The sequence below is a fragment of the Barbus barbus genome, assembly GCF_936440315.1.
Source record: "Barbus barbus genome assembly, chromosome: 1".
Taxonomy (NCBI): Eukaryota; Metazoa; Chordata; class Actinopteri; order Cypriniformes; family Cyprinidae; genus Barbus; species Barbus barbus.
The window spans coordinates 34430336-34446572 of NC_136729.1; the positions used below are offsets into that span (position 1 = coordinate 34430336).

The window sequence follows — 16237 nt, forward strand, 5'->3', positions numbered from 1 at the left end:
ACAGCAAACTACACAAAAACACAGCGTGACACAGATTCTCACATTCTCTCTGTGTGCGGTGGAGGTGCGACAGTTTATGTTAGATAATGTGCTCAGGAAAAAAAAAACACTGTACACACAAACATCGTGGATTCCTCAAAACCAAAACCATGAAAGTGGGATATGAAAATGACACAAGGCTCATTTTGTTTATTTGGTTTCCTCTGAGCGTAAATTAATAATGACTCCATTAAACGAAACTAAAACTTCACTACTAGCTGAACTAGAAATGGATTTCTTGAGGAAAATACCAGTGCTTCAAAAGAAAATGATTAAAGTTTGGGTTAGAGCTACAACATGTGAAAGAATCAACACACAACTGCAACACTATGCTTACAGTTTTTATATGGTTAAAAGGATAAGAGAAAAGACTAAGTTGCTGTAATATTTTTCATTTTTGTAACTGTTAATAAATGCTAAATAAAAACATCTGATACATTGCAGTTTAGGCTGTTATGTTAATTAACTAAATACCTTTTTTTTTCTCCCGGAAACTGAAGAAATAAATATATAACAGTATCAGTATTCAGTATTTATGTTATAAATATAAAACACTTATCAATTCATTGTTTCACTATGCATTTTAAATTCAGTTATATTTATTTATTATTTAGCACTCCCTATTCTAATACTGTTCTTAAAAAAAAAAAAAACTTTCACTATTCATTTGCAGCTTCTTTTCCTTAAAAAAACAAACAAAACACTAGCTTCTTTATTCTTTTTGTATTCTATCTATTTGTTTTCTTTTTATTTATTATATTAAAGTTAGGCTAACTGAGACTTATAACATAACACTTGCATATTGCTCTTTTGTTGATTTTGATTGCTTCCATTGTCCTCATTTGTAAGTTGCTTTGGATAAAAGCATCTGCTAAATGACTAAATGTAAATTATTTACAACAAGACATAATGTATTTCAACACGCATTATGAATAATTATAATATATTATACCTTTTAATAACCCTTTATAATGTATTATAAATAAAGGTTTTAAGTAACCCATATTTTTTTAATTAGTAACTGAGGTGAATGCTAGATGAGTAATGTGGTTGTGAAGAATGTGCATATATGTGTCCCTGTTATGGAGAATGTAGTGTTAATGTTGCGTACCGGCTGAGTTCATGCACTCTTCCACTGAGCCAACTGTGAACTTGCTCTGCAGAATGCTGTTCATGTCCTCTAAAAAGTTCACAGTCTCAAGAGGGGATTCAATCCTTCCTTTACCTTGATTGAGGGAGAAAAACATCTATATCAGACACAAACAACATCATATCAGAAACAAAAAACATTCTTCATATTCTGCATACCACTAAAACCAAAATGCAAAGAATGCTCTGGGTGTCTTGGTTAACAAACACATGACCACTGTTATTAATTCTTCCTATTTAATAATTCTTGACTAAATTAAAATGGAGAATACATGTTAAAACCCTCCTCGTGTTCAAAAACATGGTACAACTGTTGTGTTGTGTGTCAAATCGACCCACATTGAATTTAGCCAAAAATCAACAATATGAAAAACACTTAAAAGATTCATGTAAAAACAGAAAACCTCTATTGTGGCTTGTCTGATCCTAGAGATATATTATATGTTAGAATGTAAATGAATGTAATAATTCCCATCAATTTTAATTAAACCCACATATGTTTTATGTTCAAAATAAGCTGCACAGACACAAAACAAAAAAGTATGTTTTTTTGTCATGACTTTTGCAGTGACTATTTACACACTGAGGTGCAAATAACTACAAGCCTGCATAAATAGTATCAAACATTGTACTTCCTGTCTTTTTGTTATGTCTGGTTCTCAAAACCTTGTGAGGGTAAAATTAGTTTCTCACACGTCTTTTTAAGTGCTGCAACAGTCTAGTAACTGCGATCCAAACTAACAACCAAAAAACTACCTTTGACAGATTGATTGTGACTGTGAAATTTGACTACATAAAATAAGAATCAGAGAATTTTCCTTAAGCGTCCTCAGTTTTGGAAAAATTTTGAGTCTAAATTTTCAAAAGATCTAATGCATTTATATTTTAGTGTCTCAGTGAGCTACAATAAAGGTTTTCCGTTTTTTATTTTCTTTCCTGCTTTTCAAAGTGTTGAAATTGCAATGAAACCAATGGGCGTCACAACAGCCATAAAAACTCATTTGTGCAGCCTTTCTAAAACACATCTATGTGTCCAAACTTTGCATGCACATTCATGACCCTAAAGGAAAAATATGTAGACAAAAAAAACGTTTAACCTCTATTTCAAGCAGTATGAAAATTGAGTGTGGGTCAAATTGACTCTAGTGTGTAGACCTTGCTGTTTGTGTTGAAGCCAGCTGAGCAGATAGTTGCTGGTCTGCTGCAGAAGGACGTTGTTATCACCCTCATATGTGCAGTTTGGGTCGTTGTCATCACGCATGTCTCCCAGCCGGTTCACTTAACACAAAAAGATTAACAGAGAAACAGAAGCTGACTAGAAGTTCTTTTGATATTAGACTTGGTGTTTATTGCATCTATTAAACATTTAGTTTATGAGGATTTTAAAAATTCCTCACTGGCAAGGTAACCGTGTCCTCCACAAGCCTCTCGACATTCCTGAATGCCTCGCTGGGCTGTCCATGATCCCAGAGGTTTACTAGCGCACGACATGGCATGGATCTCTCTGCCCAGTTCTGCCTGAGGAGTGACACACACAATCTATATGTGATCAAGGCTAGAAGATCCTTAGACTTTTCAAATTTATTGATCAAGATGCTTTTTAAAAAAATGCGTTGAATGTTTAATCTCAGATAATTCTCAGATTTCATGAATACTTGTATATTCAGCCTATCTAAAACATCTTTAGCATGATGTTTACCTGTCTGTCGCTTTTGTCTTTCATTAAGAGTCCAATTTGAAATTCCACAAAGTTCATGCAGAAGGATCTGGTGAAGTGCTCCAGTGCGTACACCGCTGCCAGGAATGGAATAAGACGCCATTGCTGCAACAGAGGATGGAGCGTATGCACAAAAGATGAGCAGCTCAAATAATGTGCACATACATATAGTATAGAGTATAAGTAACCTTCAGTTATACCCTGAAAATGAACACAGAGAAGTGGAAAAAAATGCTCTCCAAATAAAATGTACAGGTGGATGTAAAGGCCTATTAAATGTCCCATGCAATGTTAAATTCTGCCAATCTGGCAGTTACACTTTTGGCCATGAAGCATATCAAATTTATTTATTTTTGAATCTTTTTATTTAGATTTGTATTCATAATTTGTTTCTAAGTTATTTTGGTTGCACCTTATGTACAGTATATGCACTTGCAGTGTAATTACACTAGAAAGTACTGAACAAAAATACATGTAAAATAGGACGTTATAAAATAGGTGATTAAAGTAAAACTAAATATGCTCACATTTGATTTTTAATTATTCTATTATTTTAAATGTCATTATTTTTCACTCACATTTTAAATGAGTTTTTATTTAAATTAAAAGTTTAAATTTTTCTTTTTTGGATTTTTAATTAAAACAAAAAGTAAATTAAGGAAGAAAAGGTCAATTAGAGGAAGAAAAGGAAGACTTATCCAGAGTCTTCCTGATGTAGTGAAAGACTGTCAGTATTCTGCACCTGTAGCTGATATTCCAGCACTGGAATCTCCTCGTCCTCTTTGGGCCCAAACTGTCTGCGTGTGGCGGAGAATCGCACAGCCACAGTCACCGCAAGCTTCAGATTGACCAGTGCCATCCTTGTAATGCCCACCCTGCCTCCTGACAGAGCCCCTAAAGATGCCCCAAACCTCTTATTGGGGTCCTATAAAGGTTTATGATTAGAAAAAGAAAGGATGGAAAGAAACATGATGAAGTAATTGAGAACACATAGCAGAGATGACTAGACCAAACCACAATAAAGAGACAAAGAATGTGAGGAAAAAGGAGAGCAAATTATATATCATTGAATCATATTCATCTTCTCGCCTCTGTTTGTTTTCAGAAAATCCCTTTATGTCTTCCTGTCAGTAATATTGGCTGATGTCCTGGCTTTCCCTGTGATTGAAAACTCCCTGTTTGTTTGAAATGAAAGCATAGGGATTCCTTCTCGTACATCTTGCATAGCACAGCACAGCACAGCTGCTGGAATAACAGCTGCTGCACCACTGCTTTCTCTTACTGCAGAGGGAGTAAAGCGTTGCAAGATGTCCACACAGCTCTATTTTTAAATATGTTCATAATAACAAAGAAAATACTGTTGCTTTGCACATATCATCTATTTGAAAAATTGAAAGGTGTTACAATTAGGTTCCAATATTAACATAACTGAAGCATAAGGTATCATGAACTAACAATGAACAATCCTTTTTTATTATTAATTTAGGTTAATATGAATTTATAAATATACTATGGTTCATTGTTTATTTATTTTAGTGCATTAATGTTGAAAATCCATTTTGGACCACAAAACCAGTTCTAAGGGTAAATTATTTTAAATTGAGATTTATGCATAATCTGAAAGCTGAATAAATAAGCTTTCCATTGATGATTGTTGGGATAGAACAATATTTGGCTGAGATACAACTATTTGAAAATCTGGAATCTGAGAGTGCAAAAAAAAAAATCTAAATATTGAGTAAATCGCTTTTAAAGTTGTCCAAATGAAGTTCTTAGCAATGCATATTACTAATCAAAAATTAAGTTTTGATATATGGCAGGACATTTACAAATATCTTCATGGATCATGATCTTTACTTAATATCCTAATGATTTTTGGCATAAAAGAAACATTTATAATTTTGACCCATACAATGTATTGTTGGCTATTGTTGGCAGTGGGAAGTCGTGGCCTAATGGGTAGAGAGTCGGACTCGTAACCCAAAGGTCTCGGGTTCGAGTCTCGAGTCCGGCAGGGATTGTAGGTGGGGGGAGTGTATGTACAGCGCTCTCTCCACCCTCAATACCACGACTTAGGTGCCCTTGAGCAACCCCCAACTGCTCCCCGGGCGCCGCAGCATAAATGGCTTCCCACTGCTTCGGGTGTGTGTGTGTGTGTGCACAAATGTGCACAAAATTCCAGGTTATGGGTCACCACAAAAGTATGGGTCACCATACTTGGCCGTATGTCACGTCACTTTCACTATTGCTACAAAGATACCCCAGCGACTTAAGACTGGTTTTGTGTGCAGAGGGTCACAAATTTACAAAGTTTAAATTAACAAAGATTAATAAATGCTGTTCTATTGCTATTACTAATGTGAATGTATATAATCTTTTTTGTAAACATTATTTTCACAGTGTAAATGCAACAAAAACAGTATATGTAATGTATATTAAGCAGTCACATAATATTGCTTACTTTAAAAGGTGAAACGTAGCGTCCGTCAGGCGTAACATCCCCTGTTTTGTTCAGCAAGTTTTCCCGAGGTATCCTCACATTGTGGAATATGGCAAAACTGACCAAAAAAAAACAACTCATTCATTTATTTTAGACATTAAAAAAAAAATTTTTGTTACGTGATTACAATGAAAAGTATGAAGAATAGCATTTTCATTTATATGAACAGAAAGATATATTACGGAGATGAAGTGAGATCTCAGATGGATATATTCTTTTATGGTTTTCTTTTAACGCCATCTAATGACCAAATACTGTAATCGCAATAGCTCGGCAGTCCACAGTCTAGCAGTAAACTCACCCATTATCCAGTCCGTTCTGACCCAGTTTCTTTCCCATATCCCCGACCATCACTCCTGGCATTGCCAGCAAGGTCTTTGGATCTCTGACCTAGAAATTTAAATTGACATTAAAACCAAATTATTCACAGCTGCTCTAACTAGACAAGCAAATAAACTGAAAAATGTATTTTCACACATACTTGGACTACAAAAGAGTGAAGGCCGTGGCATTGCCCGTCAGGGGTGTAGAGCTGTGCAAATACGACTGAATGAGTGGCCGTCTTTCCCAAATTCCCCACCCAGAACTTGGCTGCTTCAAAGTCTGGAGAGTTTATCACAAACTCCTGCAGATTTCAAAACAAAATAAATTAGCTAGGGCCATTTAAAATAATTAAACAGAAGGAAGGAGTAGTAAAAACCATAATAAGAAAGCTTTTATAATGGCAGATGGCTTTGTGTGCTACAAGGAGGATTTACCTATAAGCGAGTCATTAACAGACTGTGATTTGAATTATTCACATAACATATATACACTATGAAATATTTAGTATGGTTTCTTCATCTATCATGAATCAACAATGGACAATAGTACTCTATGTGAATGTTAACTTATTGTTTTTTGTAGCTGTACTTATTAACCTAGATTAATAAATCTAGTCCATGTCTCTTTATGATTTGAAAGGCCATGTTTGTATAATCTCATGATATGATTGCAATGTGTTCAGACTTGCGTTAGTAGAGGACACGTTGTTGAATCTAGTGCTATAATAGAGTACCTGAGTGCTGGGGTCATATCTGGCTGTTGTCCTCATAGCTCTCGTGTTGCTGCCATGGCTCAGCTCTGTCAGGGCAAAGCATCCAAATGTCTAAACAGACAGACACAATATTAAAAAGCTGTCAGTGGCTCATGTGGTTTGCCATGACTAATGTCAAATGCAACTTGCTGGTTTGTATAAACACACACACAAACATACACACACGCAAATTTGCAGTACCCTGGAACTTCCTGTTTATGGCCTAATACTGAGCTTGTGTGTCAAAATGTCCTAGTTGTATGGAAGGTGAATAATGACGTGCATGACAGTCAAAGCCTTCATTTAGCCCTAGTAAAAAAGTTTGTTGTTCCAATTTAGCAGACTTTATGTATACCAGTTTATTATACTAAAAGTACAATTGCAGGGTATTTTTATTAAGCACTGTACATAAATATGTAAATGTATTTGTAGTATACTTAACATGAAATACATTTATTTTAAATACATTTTAGTATTTATTTTTCACTAGGGAATGCATCACACTATTATGCTTTGAGCAGCAAAATATGATAATCTACAAAAGCAAATAATAATATTATGATAATCTTTCATTTTAAATAATTAACTGCATTTTATGGTAACAATTTACAATAAACCTTAGTTAATGCATTAACTAGCATTAACTAACAATTAGCAATACATTTGCTACAGTATTTAAAAAATGAAATAAAAATACATCTCTTCATTGAGAGTTCATGTTAGCTCAGGTTCATTTGATTTTGAAAATGTATTATTACATGGTGAAATTAACATATGATTAATTATTGCTTTAGAATAATTTTTCATTGTTATTTCATGTTAAATAATGCAATAAACTTTGAATAGTGGGTAGTAGTGTAAACTAGTAGTGGCCATCTTTAAAAAAATGCTAAGCAACCATATTTGCTATGAATGCATTTAAAATGCATGTTTACTCCGTACACTGAACTTGACAAGCTTTTAGTTTAATTGTTATGACTGATATGTTTTATATTTGTTGCATGCCATAAAAACAGAGATTATTTACCATCATTTGCTCAATGTCCTGCACAAACATCAAGTGTCTCTGAGATCCTGTGTTTGTCACTGTGGCTCCAAACATCTAACAAAAATATAAAAGTTTTTAAATAAAAAAAATCATCACAAAAAATAATAAACACTACTGCATGGAATTTTGTGAACTATCAACAAAAAGGCATAATATTGCTTCAATTACTTCTGTGTAAGCTTTATCCATTCCAGAATGGGTTCATTTTTAATTCATAATTTGTAAGGATTACAAGCAATTTTGGGAAGGTTAGTGTATTAAGCTCCCACATTTAGGGATCTCTAGAGGGCATATGCAATGAGCTCACCCCGTTGTTAAGGAAGTATTTGGCTCCCAAAGACCAGTCATACATTCCCAGGCAGTCACTGAGAATTGTCATCTTCCAGGGGTTCTGCATGACGTCATTGCGTGTAACAAAGTCATACTTAAATAATTGTTTACAGCGGCGGAAGGTAAGCTCTCGCTTTTTCTCCACTGGGATGTCCTCACCAGGCTGCCGTGCAAAGAGCGGGTCACTCTCCAGTGTTCTGAACACGTGCTGCTGCTCAGAGAGAGAGAAACACAAGACAGCTGAGAAGTTATCTATGTCAATGACTGTGGACTAGTGATTGGTGAAACTGAACTCTTGGAAAATCTGAATCAAATGCATTACAAAACAAATGATATAAATGCAATGAAAGCTAAGCCCAAGCATGTATAATTATTTATACATGCATAAGTATTAAAAGTTCATTAAATTTATTAAAATTAAACTAAATTATAAAACTGTTGAGTTCACCAGATCAACAGGATCAAATGGTAAACTATCAGAATTTTTAAATGCTTTGAAACTAAAGTTTGAAATAGAATAACGTAGCAAAGCCTTGTTTGCTTAAATCACATGACTTGGCAAGTTTGAAACAAGCTCTGAGCCACTGATTCGAAATAAAAGATTTGTAAATGATTCAAAGCTTCATGAAGTAGCATTTTAAAAGCGCCCATCCCTTCACGCAAACTGGTCAAATAAAGGAATCATTCATTTGAAATTCAGCTCAGTCTTAGAGGAGTTTTCCTTATATGAACTAAATGGACTAAGTACACTATATCCATAGGGTTGTTAGGGCAGATGCACTTTATGTAATAAACTTTTACTTTTTATTTATATTGGTGACACCTGTCCAAGTTATGTGTATAACTGCTGTATAAATAAAATATGTAAAATCTTTGGAAAATGATGAAAATCAGGATTTGTTTATTATATGGTTTTATTGATTTATTATTTGTCCGTATAATAGTAATCTTTACGGTGGCCGAGAGAACTCAACGTGCTGCAACTTCAGAAAACACATGCAAATAGAAAAAGCACCAGCAAATTAAGAAAACATCAATTTGCTCACAACACAAACAAATAAAGAATTTGATTTGCAGCGCGTTACTTTATTTGGTTGTGTTGTGAGCATCTGCCAAATTGATGAAGTTGTTTTCTTAATTTGCAGGTGTTTTTTTTCTGTTTGCAGCATGTTGAGCTCTCTCGGCCACCGTAAATCTTACTAAATGTGTACTTTTCCTGGACAAAAATAAATAAAAAGATCAGCAAAACATAAACATCTTACCTTGAATGCAATGATTCCATCGCCCTCCAGAAACTGCAACATTTCCTTCCAGCTGAAGGATGCTTTCTTCCTGTAGATATCTAGGGGACCACCGGGAAGGTCTGGGATGCCCTCATCCATTTTCTCTCCCAAAATGTATTTAGCATCTGTGATTGCTGGCACACTCATGTTCTCATACAAAGGCCCTTTAAAACCTCCAGGAAGAAAAAAACAAACATGACCAAATCAATCATGTTCACAATATAGATAATGATAAATGCCATGATTTTCTGAAGGAAACTGAAAGAAAATTGATATTGCAGTAAATCAAGATTCAAGATTTTTATTTGTCACATACACAATTATACAGAGTACAACCAGCAGTGAAATGTAGGTATGAAATGATGCTATTACAGTTGCAGTATGTTTGGTATATCTGAATCAACCATTCCCTTGTAATGACACTCAGGTTAACAATCAATATACCAGCATATTCCTATGCTACCCTTTCTGGACACCTGGAACTGTAAATTATTTCATTGCACATTATTTGCTATAGACTTCAGCTCAGATTTTGCAGTGCTTTCCATTTTATTAATGCATAAGTCCTTTCACAAACGTTATCTGTGAGGTTAATACCTGTGATCAGGCCAACTCAATGCAAAGTTCAATGCCAGTTACAAAACAGCTCAAGCACAATACCAACACATGTTTAATGAATTTAAATTGTTTATGTAGAACAAAACAAGTAATATGGCACATAGCATTTCTTCCTGCATATACATATCACAATAGGCTACATCATGTCACAATATCAAAATAAACATGAGCACCTCCTCAAGCCATTTATTACTATTCTAGCAAGCTGGCTAACGTTATTTCACTAACTTACTCACAAACAGTAAAGAAGCTGTTTCAAAAAGAGCATTGTTTTTAAAGGTGCAGAAGGACCTGCTTTCATATTATTAGTTTGAACACTGCTGAAATAACATTTGTCTTACCTCGAGACCTACTGTACTCTGCCCTGCTGCTCCAGAGGAGGAAGTGCTCACGTGACCAAATACAACCAATCAGAGAAGCCCTGCTGCTTAAAGGCGCACTGCACTCAGCAAACCTTGTCCCATTGAAAAACACGTGCCTCTGAAAGCTTTGGGATTTTTAGCTAAAACCAGCAGGTTATGTTCTCAGACAGTGACAACAAGGCGATTTATTTTTAATGTATACAGCACATTTAACACACAGTGATAATTCAAAGTACTTTACTATAAAATATTTTTTTTAATCATAAAATAATCATAACAGTTAAATACGAGACGAACCGAAGAATGAATTAAATAACAATAAAAATTAAGGAATTTAAATTGATTACAAATAGATTACAACTATTTTTGAAACATTTAGAAGAAAAGAGGTAAAAAAAAAATAATAATAAAAGACTATAATTATTTTACTATGGTAAAATATTCTGAAATGAAGTAGGCTATTTTTCTGGGCTCTGTTTTGAGTTGTTAAAATGATTTTGTACGCCAGGGCCCGCTGTTATGCAGCTCTACAGAAAGACACGAGGGACCTTCCTTTATTAACTTCTTTTGGGGTTTGGATTTTCAGCCTGTTAACAGGGATTTTTGCCATGATATGAGTATTGACAACACCAGCAAGGGAACTTTGGAAAGAAATGTAATAAGAACATCATTTGTAAAATAAATACAGAGATGCCAAACAATAACTTTCCAAAGAATCTCTTTAGTCTGGATTATTTATTATTATATTATTATAATATATTATTTTAAATATTAGATTGTTTTAAATATTATTTTAAATAAGCGGTTCTCTAAAATAAATAAATAAATTAAAGAAAAAGAACTGCAGTCTTAGTAATATTGTGAGCCTCCCTGTCATTTATATTAAATGCCACCAAGAAAACAACACAAGAATCTCACAACTACATTAAAGACTAGTAGTGTACAAACAGTTTTCAATCAGAAATTGCCAGGAAATTGAAGAGGTGGCAAGTAACACATTGAATTAAACATCGAAGTACAGAATTGAACCGTAACTGTACTCCAGTAATGTTTTTTTATTTACATCAAAAATCTTTTTTTTTTTTTTACAGTGTACAGTAAAGACTTCAGTCAATGTTTAAATTCTTAATTAATAAACTATTCTGTGTGTTTTTTTTAAAACATATTCCTATGTTTTAACATCCTAGGTGCTTCACACAGATTATGACCTCACTCTTTCTCACGGCCTCTCATCCCTTCTCTTCCTCTGAGCTCACTCGATCCCTCTCTTCCTCTCTGTTTGTTCCATGGGGAGTAATGGCAGAGTGGATAATTTTGTGACCCACTTTGTGCCCCTGTTAGGCTTAAAACACTGAACTTAGAAACACTAAACAAAAAACAGACACAACAGTAAGCATGCATGGGTAAGCAATAACTCTGAAAGCTTGCTGTGCACTATAAGAGCAAACGTGCCAACATAATAATAAAACATGGTTGAAACAAACAATGGCCTTATTTATACATTATACAGAAAAAACCTCTCTCGCTTACAGTTTATGGATGTATAACCTCTTCAACAACGTTTTTGGACTTGAAGGTTTATTTTCACTGAATTTCACATGGCTTTATGTGTAGATTTTAATGACTTTCAAAGGTTCATATAGACATCAAGCTTTTTCATATACAAATAAATGTTTTTAGAATTTGAAAAGTTTTATTAAATTTTAATATAAAGTATGTTTAATTAGCCTACTTAAAGTAAATATATATATATATATATATAACTAGCAATTGTTAAAGGATGATTTTTTTTTTTTAAATGTTAGTGTTGTTTTTATTATTATTATTATTATTTTAAAATACGTTTTGGAAGTAGATTATGAGCCAAATCCAATATTTTATGTTTAGTTTAGACACCAAAGTCATTGAGAAGTGTGTTTGGTGTCACACGCATAAAGCGAAGTAAGGGTGAACTAATGCTATAACGTTAATGCAATATTTATGTCCTTCATTTCCTCTCTCTAAGTGCACGTCGTTTAATGGATCTGAAACAGGGAAATGCGGTGATATATCCATTAGAAGCTTCCGCTTACTGTTGAATCTCGTCAGTCCTGCTATCGGTATGCAAACAATGCGAAAACTTCTTCGGCGTCAGCAGTGAAGCTTCTACAGTTTGAATTACAAAATCACCGAACATCCAAAAAACTTTATCATTTCCCCCTTGAGATGAGAGCAGCGCTTTTTTTTTGTGTCCATTTCCCGAGCTCGTATTGGGTGTGTCCGCCCTGTCAATCAAGACTTGCTCAATCCGTAAGCTCCGCCCCCTCTGTTCTCGGCACAAGGACTGTCAACTCACCGCGCAACTTTGCTCAATTGCTGGATTTTACATCACTTTTGGAGTACGAAAACTTACTTTTCTGGGGTGTAACGTTATCGGACCGGCCTCGGATGCGATGGAGGTGTAGGAGGGCTGATTGTCGTTGTAAAGAGTAAGGTTTGGGTCATATTTAGTGTTTGATGGCTGCTGGGGATGGAGCGCAGCTGCCGGCGACCGTAGCGGCCAGCAGGAGCGTGGAGAAGGCGCTGGAAGAGGCTGCGTCCAGCGGAGCGCTCATCCTCTCCAACCGCAAACTCAAAGAGTTCCCCCGCACCGCCAAGAACTATGACCTGTCCGACATTACACACGCAGGTAAGACTTAAAGAAAGCGGTCACGGGATGAGAAAGAGGGGGAGGAAATGTATCAGTGCATTTAATGTCCTTTGTTTGAGTGTCTTCTTCACCTGCGCCCCTTCTGCAGGGGACCACCACCACCACCATCACACCCGCCCCAGAAAAAGCGGATCTTTCACTTTAGTGAACTTTGTAGGAAGCGGATCATCTGATAAGTTGATTTTAGTTCTCGCTTTCGTTTCTAAAGAACTCCATCAGTGCCCGTATCTCAGCTTATTGTGTTTTTAAAGTCAGGTTGTTTAGTTTGAGGCTGGTGTGTTTGCTTTAGAGATTGAAGACATTGCGCTGTGCTTCTCTTCCTGTTGTTGAGGTGGAAACTACACTGGGGCTGAGCCATCTTACCACAGACCCACTGTATAAACTTCACAATTTGATCTGGGTGCAGTGAAAACCCTGCAGAACTGGTGATATCAAATTATATTGTTGTAGTCAGCTCTTTTGAATGCACTCTCATTGGTATCGAGATGCATCTTGCCAGCAGCACTAATATGACCATCTGCTCCTCTTATACAAAGTGGGTATAAAGCAGTTTGTCTTTGAGCCACACAAACCCCCACAAGCACATGGTCTGCAGTCTAATAGAGACCTTGCAGTGCATTTACCAGTTAGTTCGACTGAACTAGCACAGATCCTATCTCTTAGTGGCTTTCATGCCATTTACTGTAATTTCAGTTCTTGTACCTCTTTTTGTAACTTGTTAGCCACAGCTGGTGGTAGAAATAGACTCTGCTTGAATATTTAGCTACTCAAATGCATTTAAAACTTATAATTAATAAGTTATAAATAAAATAAATTATACTAAACAGTACTAAAACCTCCTGCATTTCTGATATTCACATACCGATTATCTAATCACTGTATAAAGACATTATTCAGATAATCATAACCAAGCCAATATTTGAGATTGGCAAACTGGAAAATGGCTGTATTCAGGTTTTTGTTTAATTAGAGTATCCACTGTAACCGAACATCCTGTTTTTTTATCTGCACATGTCCAAACCCTGTTCATTATGTGTGATGTTGGAAAAATCCAGTTGTTGAAAAGCTACTGAACAAAACACAATTTTTGGAGCGAGTAAGAGGCCTACGTTTTCTAATTCATTGTGCTCTGGAATGCCATTAAGTCAAGTCAATATTATGTGTATAGCGCTTTTAACAATGCAAATTGTGTCAAAGCAGCTTTACATCGGCTTGATATAAAGCTGGGTGGCTTTATATCAGCTTTACAGTATTTAGACGGGGAAATAGTGTCATTCTCCTCTGGCCAGACAAAATCAGCAGTTTAAATCTAGGCTAAAGCAGAATCAGATTGTGCAAAGGACTCATCTGGTTCCTGTGGTCTTGTCCCGATGGCCGTCTTGGAGACAGGGTCTTCACTGGGGATCAGTGTTAAAGACATGAATGAGAACTGTTTAGAGTTCATTAAATTAAATGCAGCATAATAAATGGCAAGAATGAGCATCTCCAGTAGGAAATTAACGCGCATGTAGTAGTTTATTCTGAAAATGCTGATAGGCTACATGAACATATTGAAATAATCCAATGTTGTTGTTGTTTTTTAACCATATACTTTAATCAGATCAAATGCTGTGTGTTTTTTCGTATGATCTTAAATATTTGGTGACAACATTGTTAACAAGGATGATTTATTAGGAATTATTTTGGACTTTGGATATTGATGACACTGAGGCACTGCCGAATTTGAGTTTTGTACTTCTATAGCTTAGTATATTAAGCCCTGTCTTTAGATATTTGAGATGGTCTAATCTCATATTTTTCTGGAGGTTTTTCACATCAATTTTCTGCATGGATAACCATGTTGCCTTGACAACCGTACTGTACATCTGACAATCCAAAATCCAAGCGCCAGTTTGGGATCCGTCCGAGGGTGCAGAACAATTCAATAGAACTAGGCTTGAAACTGCCATTTAAAAATGCTAGAAATCCAAGCATAGATCCAGTGCAAAAAAAAATCATTCCATAATAAGCATGTTCCCCAGACACACCTACCATCAGGTAGAGAGTGATTACTAGGTGTTGCTCACATATTACTGGTTGCAGTTGCAGTGTGTATTTTAAGTGTACTCAAAGGTAGGTGGAAGATGATAGTGTCTCTTTTGCTTGGAGACCAAAGGAGGCAAGGATTGATGGGCCTTGGTTTGTTCTTTCACTCTTTTCAGTCTACACACACTCATAGTCCCATTCTCTACTGAAGCTCACTTTCCGGTATGGACTAACTTCCCCTCAGGAAGGTCAGGGATTCAGTCTTGCTGGAGGTCCAGATCTAAAGCGCAGGGTCATCAATCCACCAAGACCCCTTAAAAACAGACCTCTACACTCATAACCTGAGTAATAATATAGCTGCTGTTGACTTCACCCTACAACAATAACACAAGCTAGACTGTGCCTCAGCACTTTAGGGTGAGATGACGTCCTGGATTGAGTTGGCTTTCAGGTGGAATACATTTTGTTATTTGAAAGAGGTGCTGAAAGATGGATGTAGAGAAAGTTTAAGATAAGAGTGTATGAAAACAAAAGGACCACCTTAGAAGAGCTCTAGGAGGAACGGTGTTCTCAGGACATGGGCATCAAGAGGGATCTTTCAAATGAAATCACAGTGAATGTTTTTAGTGTGTGCGTTAGATGAAAATATTTATTTCCATCCAGTTCCCACTTACTTGTGACCATGCCTGGGGCATAAACGTCCCGTAGCCCATAACACAGTGTTTCATTCAGAGGGACACACACTCCATACCACAACTAAGCCTCACAGCAGCTGAGGGAGAGAGGCCTTTTTTTTTTATAAAACGGGCTTGTGGGCTGCTCCCATTGTTGTGATATTCCCGAAGTAGGGACCCTCCTATTTCCCCCCAACTGGAGTCCCATTCGGCAAGACCCCTCCTCCATTGTCTGAGGCAGGCTTCTCTCTCTCCCCCTTGCTTTTCCCATTCATGTTATTTCTCTTGGTCTTTATCTCTTTCCTTTCTTGGTCGGGTGAAGATTCACATTTATCCAGGTCATCAAAGAAGGCTTTAAATTTGGTGTCGGTTGGATGTTTTTCAAAGGTTTTTCTGGAGATGGCCTAGATTATATTCTACAAGATACTCTCCTCATGGCTTATTTCCATTGATCTGTTATCCCCCATCAGTAATGTTTCCTGTCCGACATTAGCCTGTAGGCATGGCTGTGTCTGTGGCAGTGAAAGTCTGGACTGTCTGGATGTTGGTTTAATAACGGTCTAGTTTAGAGCTGCATTTGACTATCTGTATTGCAGTTTTGCCTGTGATTGGTTGCCTGTTTGTTCAGTAATTATAAGAAACAAACTCCTCAAAGCGGCTAGCATTCTTTAGAAATGTCTTGATATTCTGTTTTTGTGTTTATAGGTAAATACTTATGATTCATGTGT

At 36.0% G+C, this 16237-nt stretch overlaps 2 protein-coding genes across 4 annotated transcripts in view; one reads left to right on the forward strand and one right to left on the reverse strand.

Annotated features, from left to right (window-relative positions):
* The window catches only part of LOC306887463 (peroxisomal acyl-coenzyme A oxidase 3-like), a 33971-nt gene extending 23833 nt beyond the window's left edge, over positions 1-10138 (reverse strand). The window contains exons 1-13 of the mRNA XM_079445204.1: positions 10101-10138; positions 9121-9314; positions 7836-8069; positions 7508-7582; positions 6463-6552; positions 5887-6030; positions 5707-5795; positions 5367-5463; positions 3648-3830; positions 2888-3010; positions 2586-2706; positions 2344-2466; positions 1151-1264 (exon numbers count right to left, since the gene is read on the reverse strand). Coding sequence (XP_079301330.1) covers positions 1151-1264; positions 2344-2466; positions 2586-2706; positions 2888-3010; positions 3648-3830; positions 5367-5463; positions 5707-5795; positions 5887-6030; positions 6463-6552; positions 7508-7582; positions 7836-8069; positions 9121-9288 — 1561 coding nt within the window. The 5' untranslated portion in view covers positions 9289-9314; positions 10101-10138. The remainder of the gene's footprint in view (positions 1-1150; positions 1265-2343; positions 2467-2585; positions 2707-2887; positions 3011-3647; positions 3831-5366; positions 5464-5706; positions 5796-5886; positions 6031-6462; positions 6553-7507; positions 7583-7835; positions 8070-9120; positions 9315-10100) is intronic.
* A 2281-nt stretch (positions 10139-12419) lies between these two features.
* Positions 12420-16237, forward strand: part of LOC306871805 (leucine-rich repeat and calponin homology domain-containing protein 4-like) — a 38289-nt gene continuing 34471 nt past the window's right edge. For 2 of the 3 annotated variants that reach the window (XM_079419975.1, XM_079419974.1), the window contains exon 1: positions 12422-12789. In XM_079419975.1, the coding sequence (XP_079276101.1) occupies positions 12618-12789 (172 nt within the window). In that variant the 5' untranslated portion in view covers positions 12422-12617. Of the gene's footprint in view, positions 12790-16237 lie in introns of all 3 variants that reach the window. The other variant, XM_079419976.1, reaches the window with a different exon arrangement.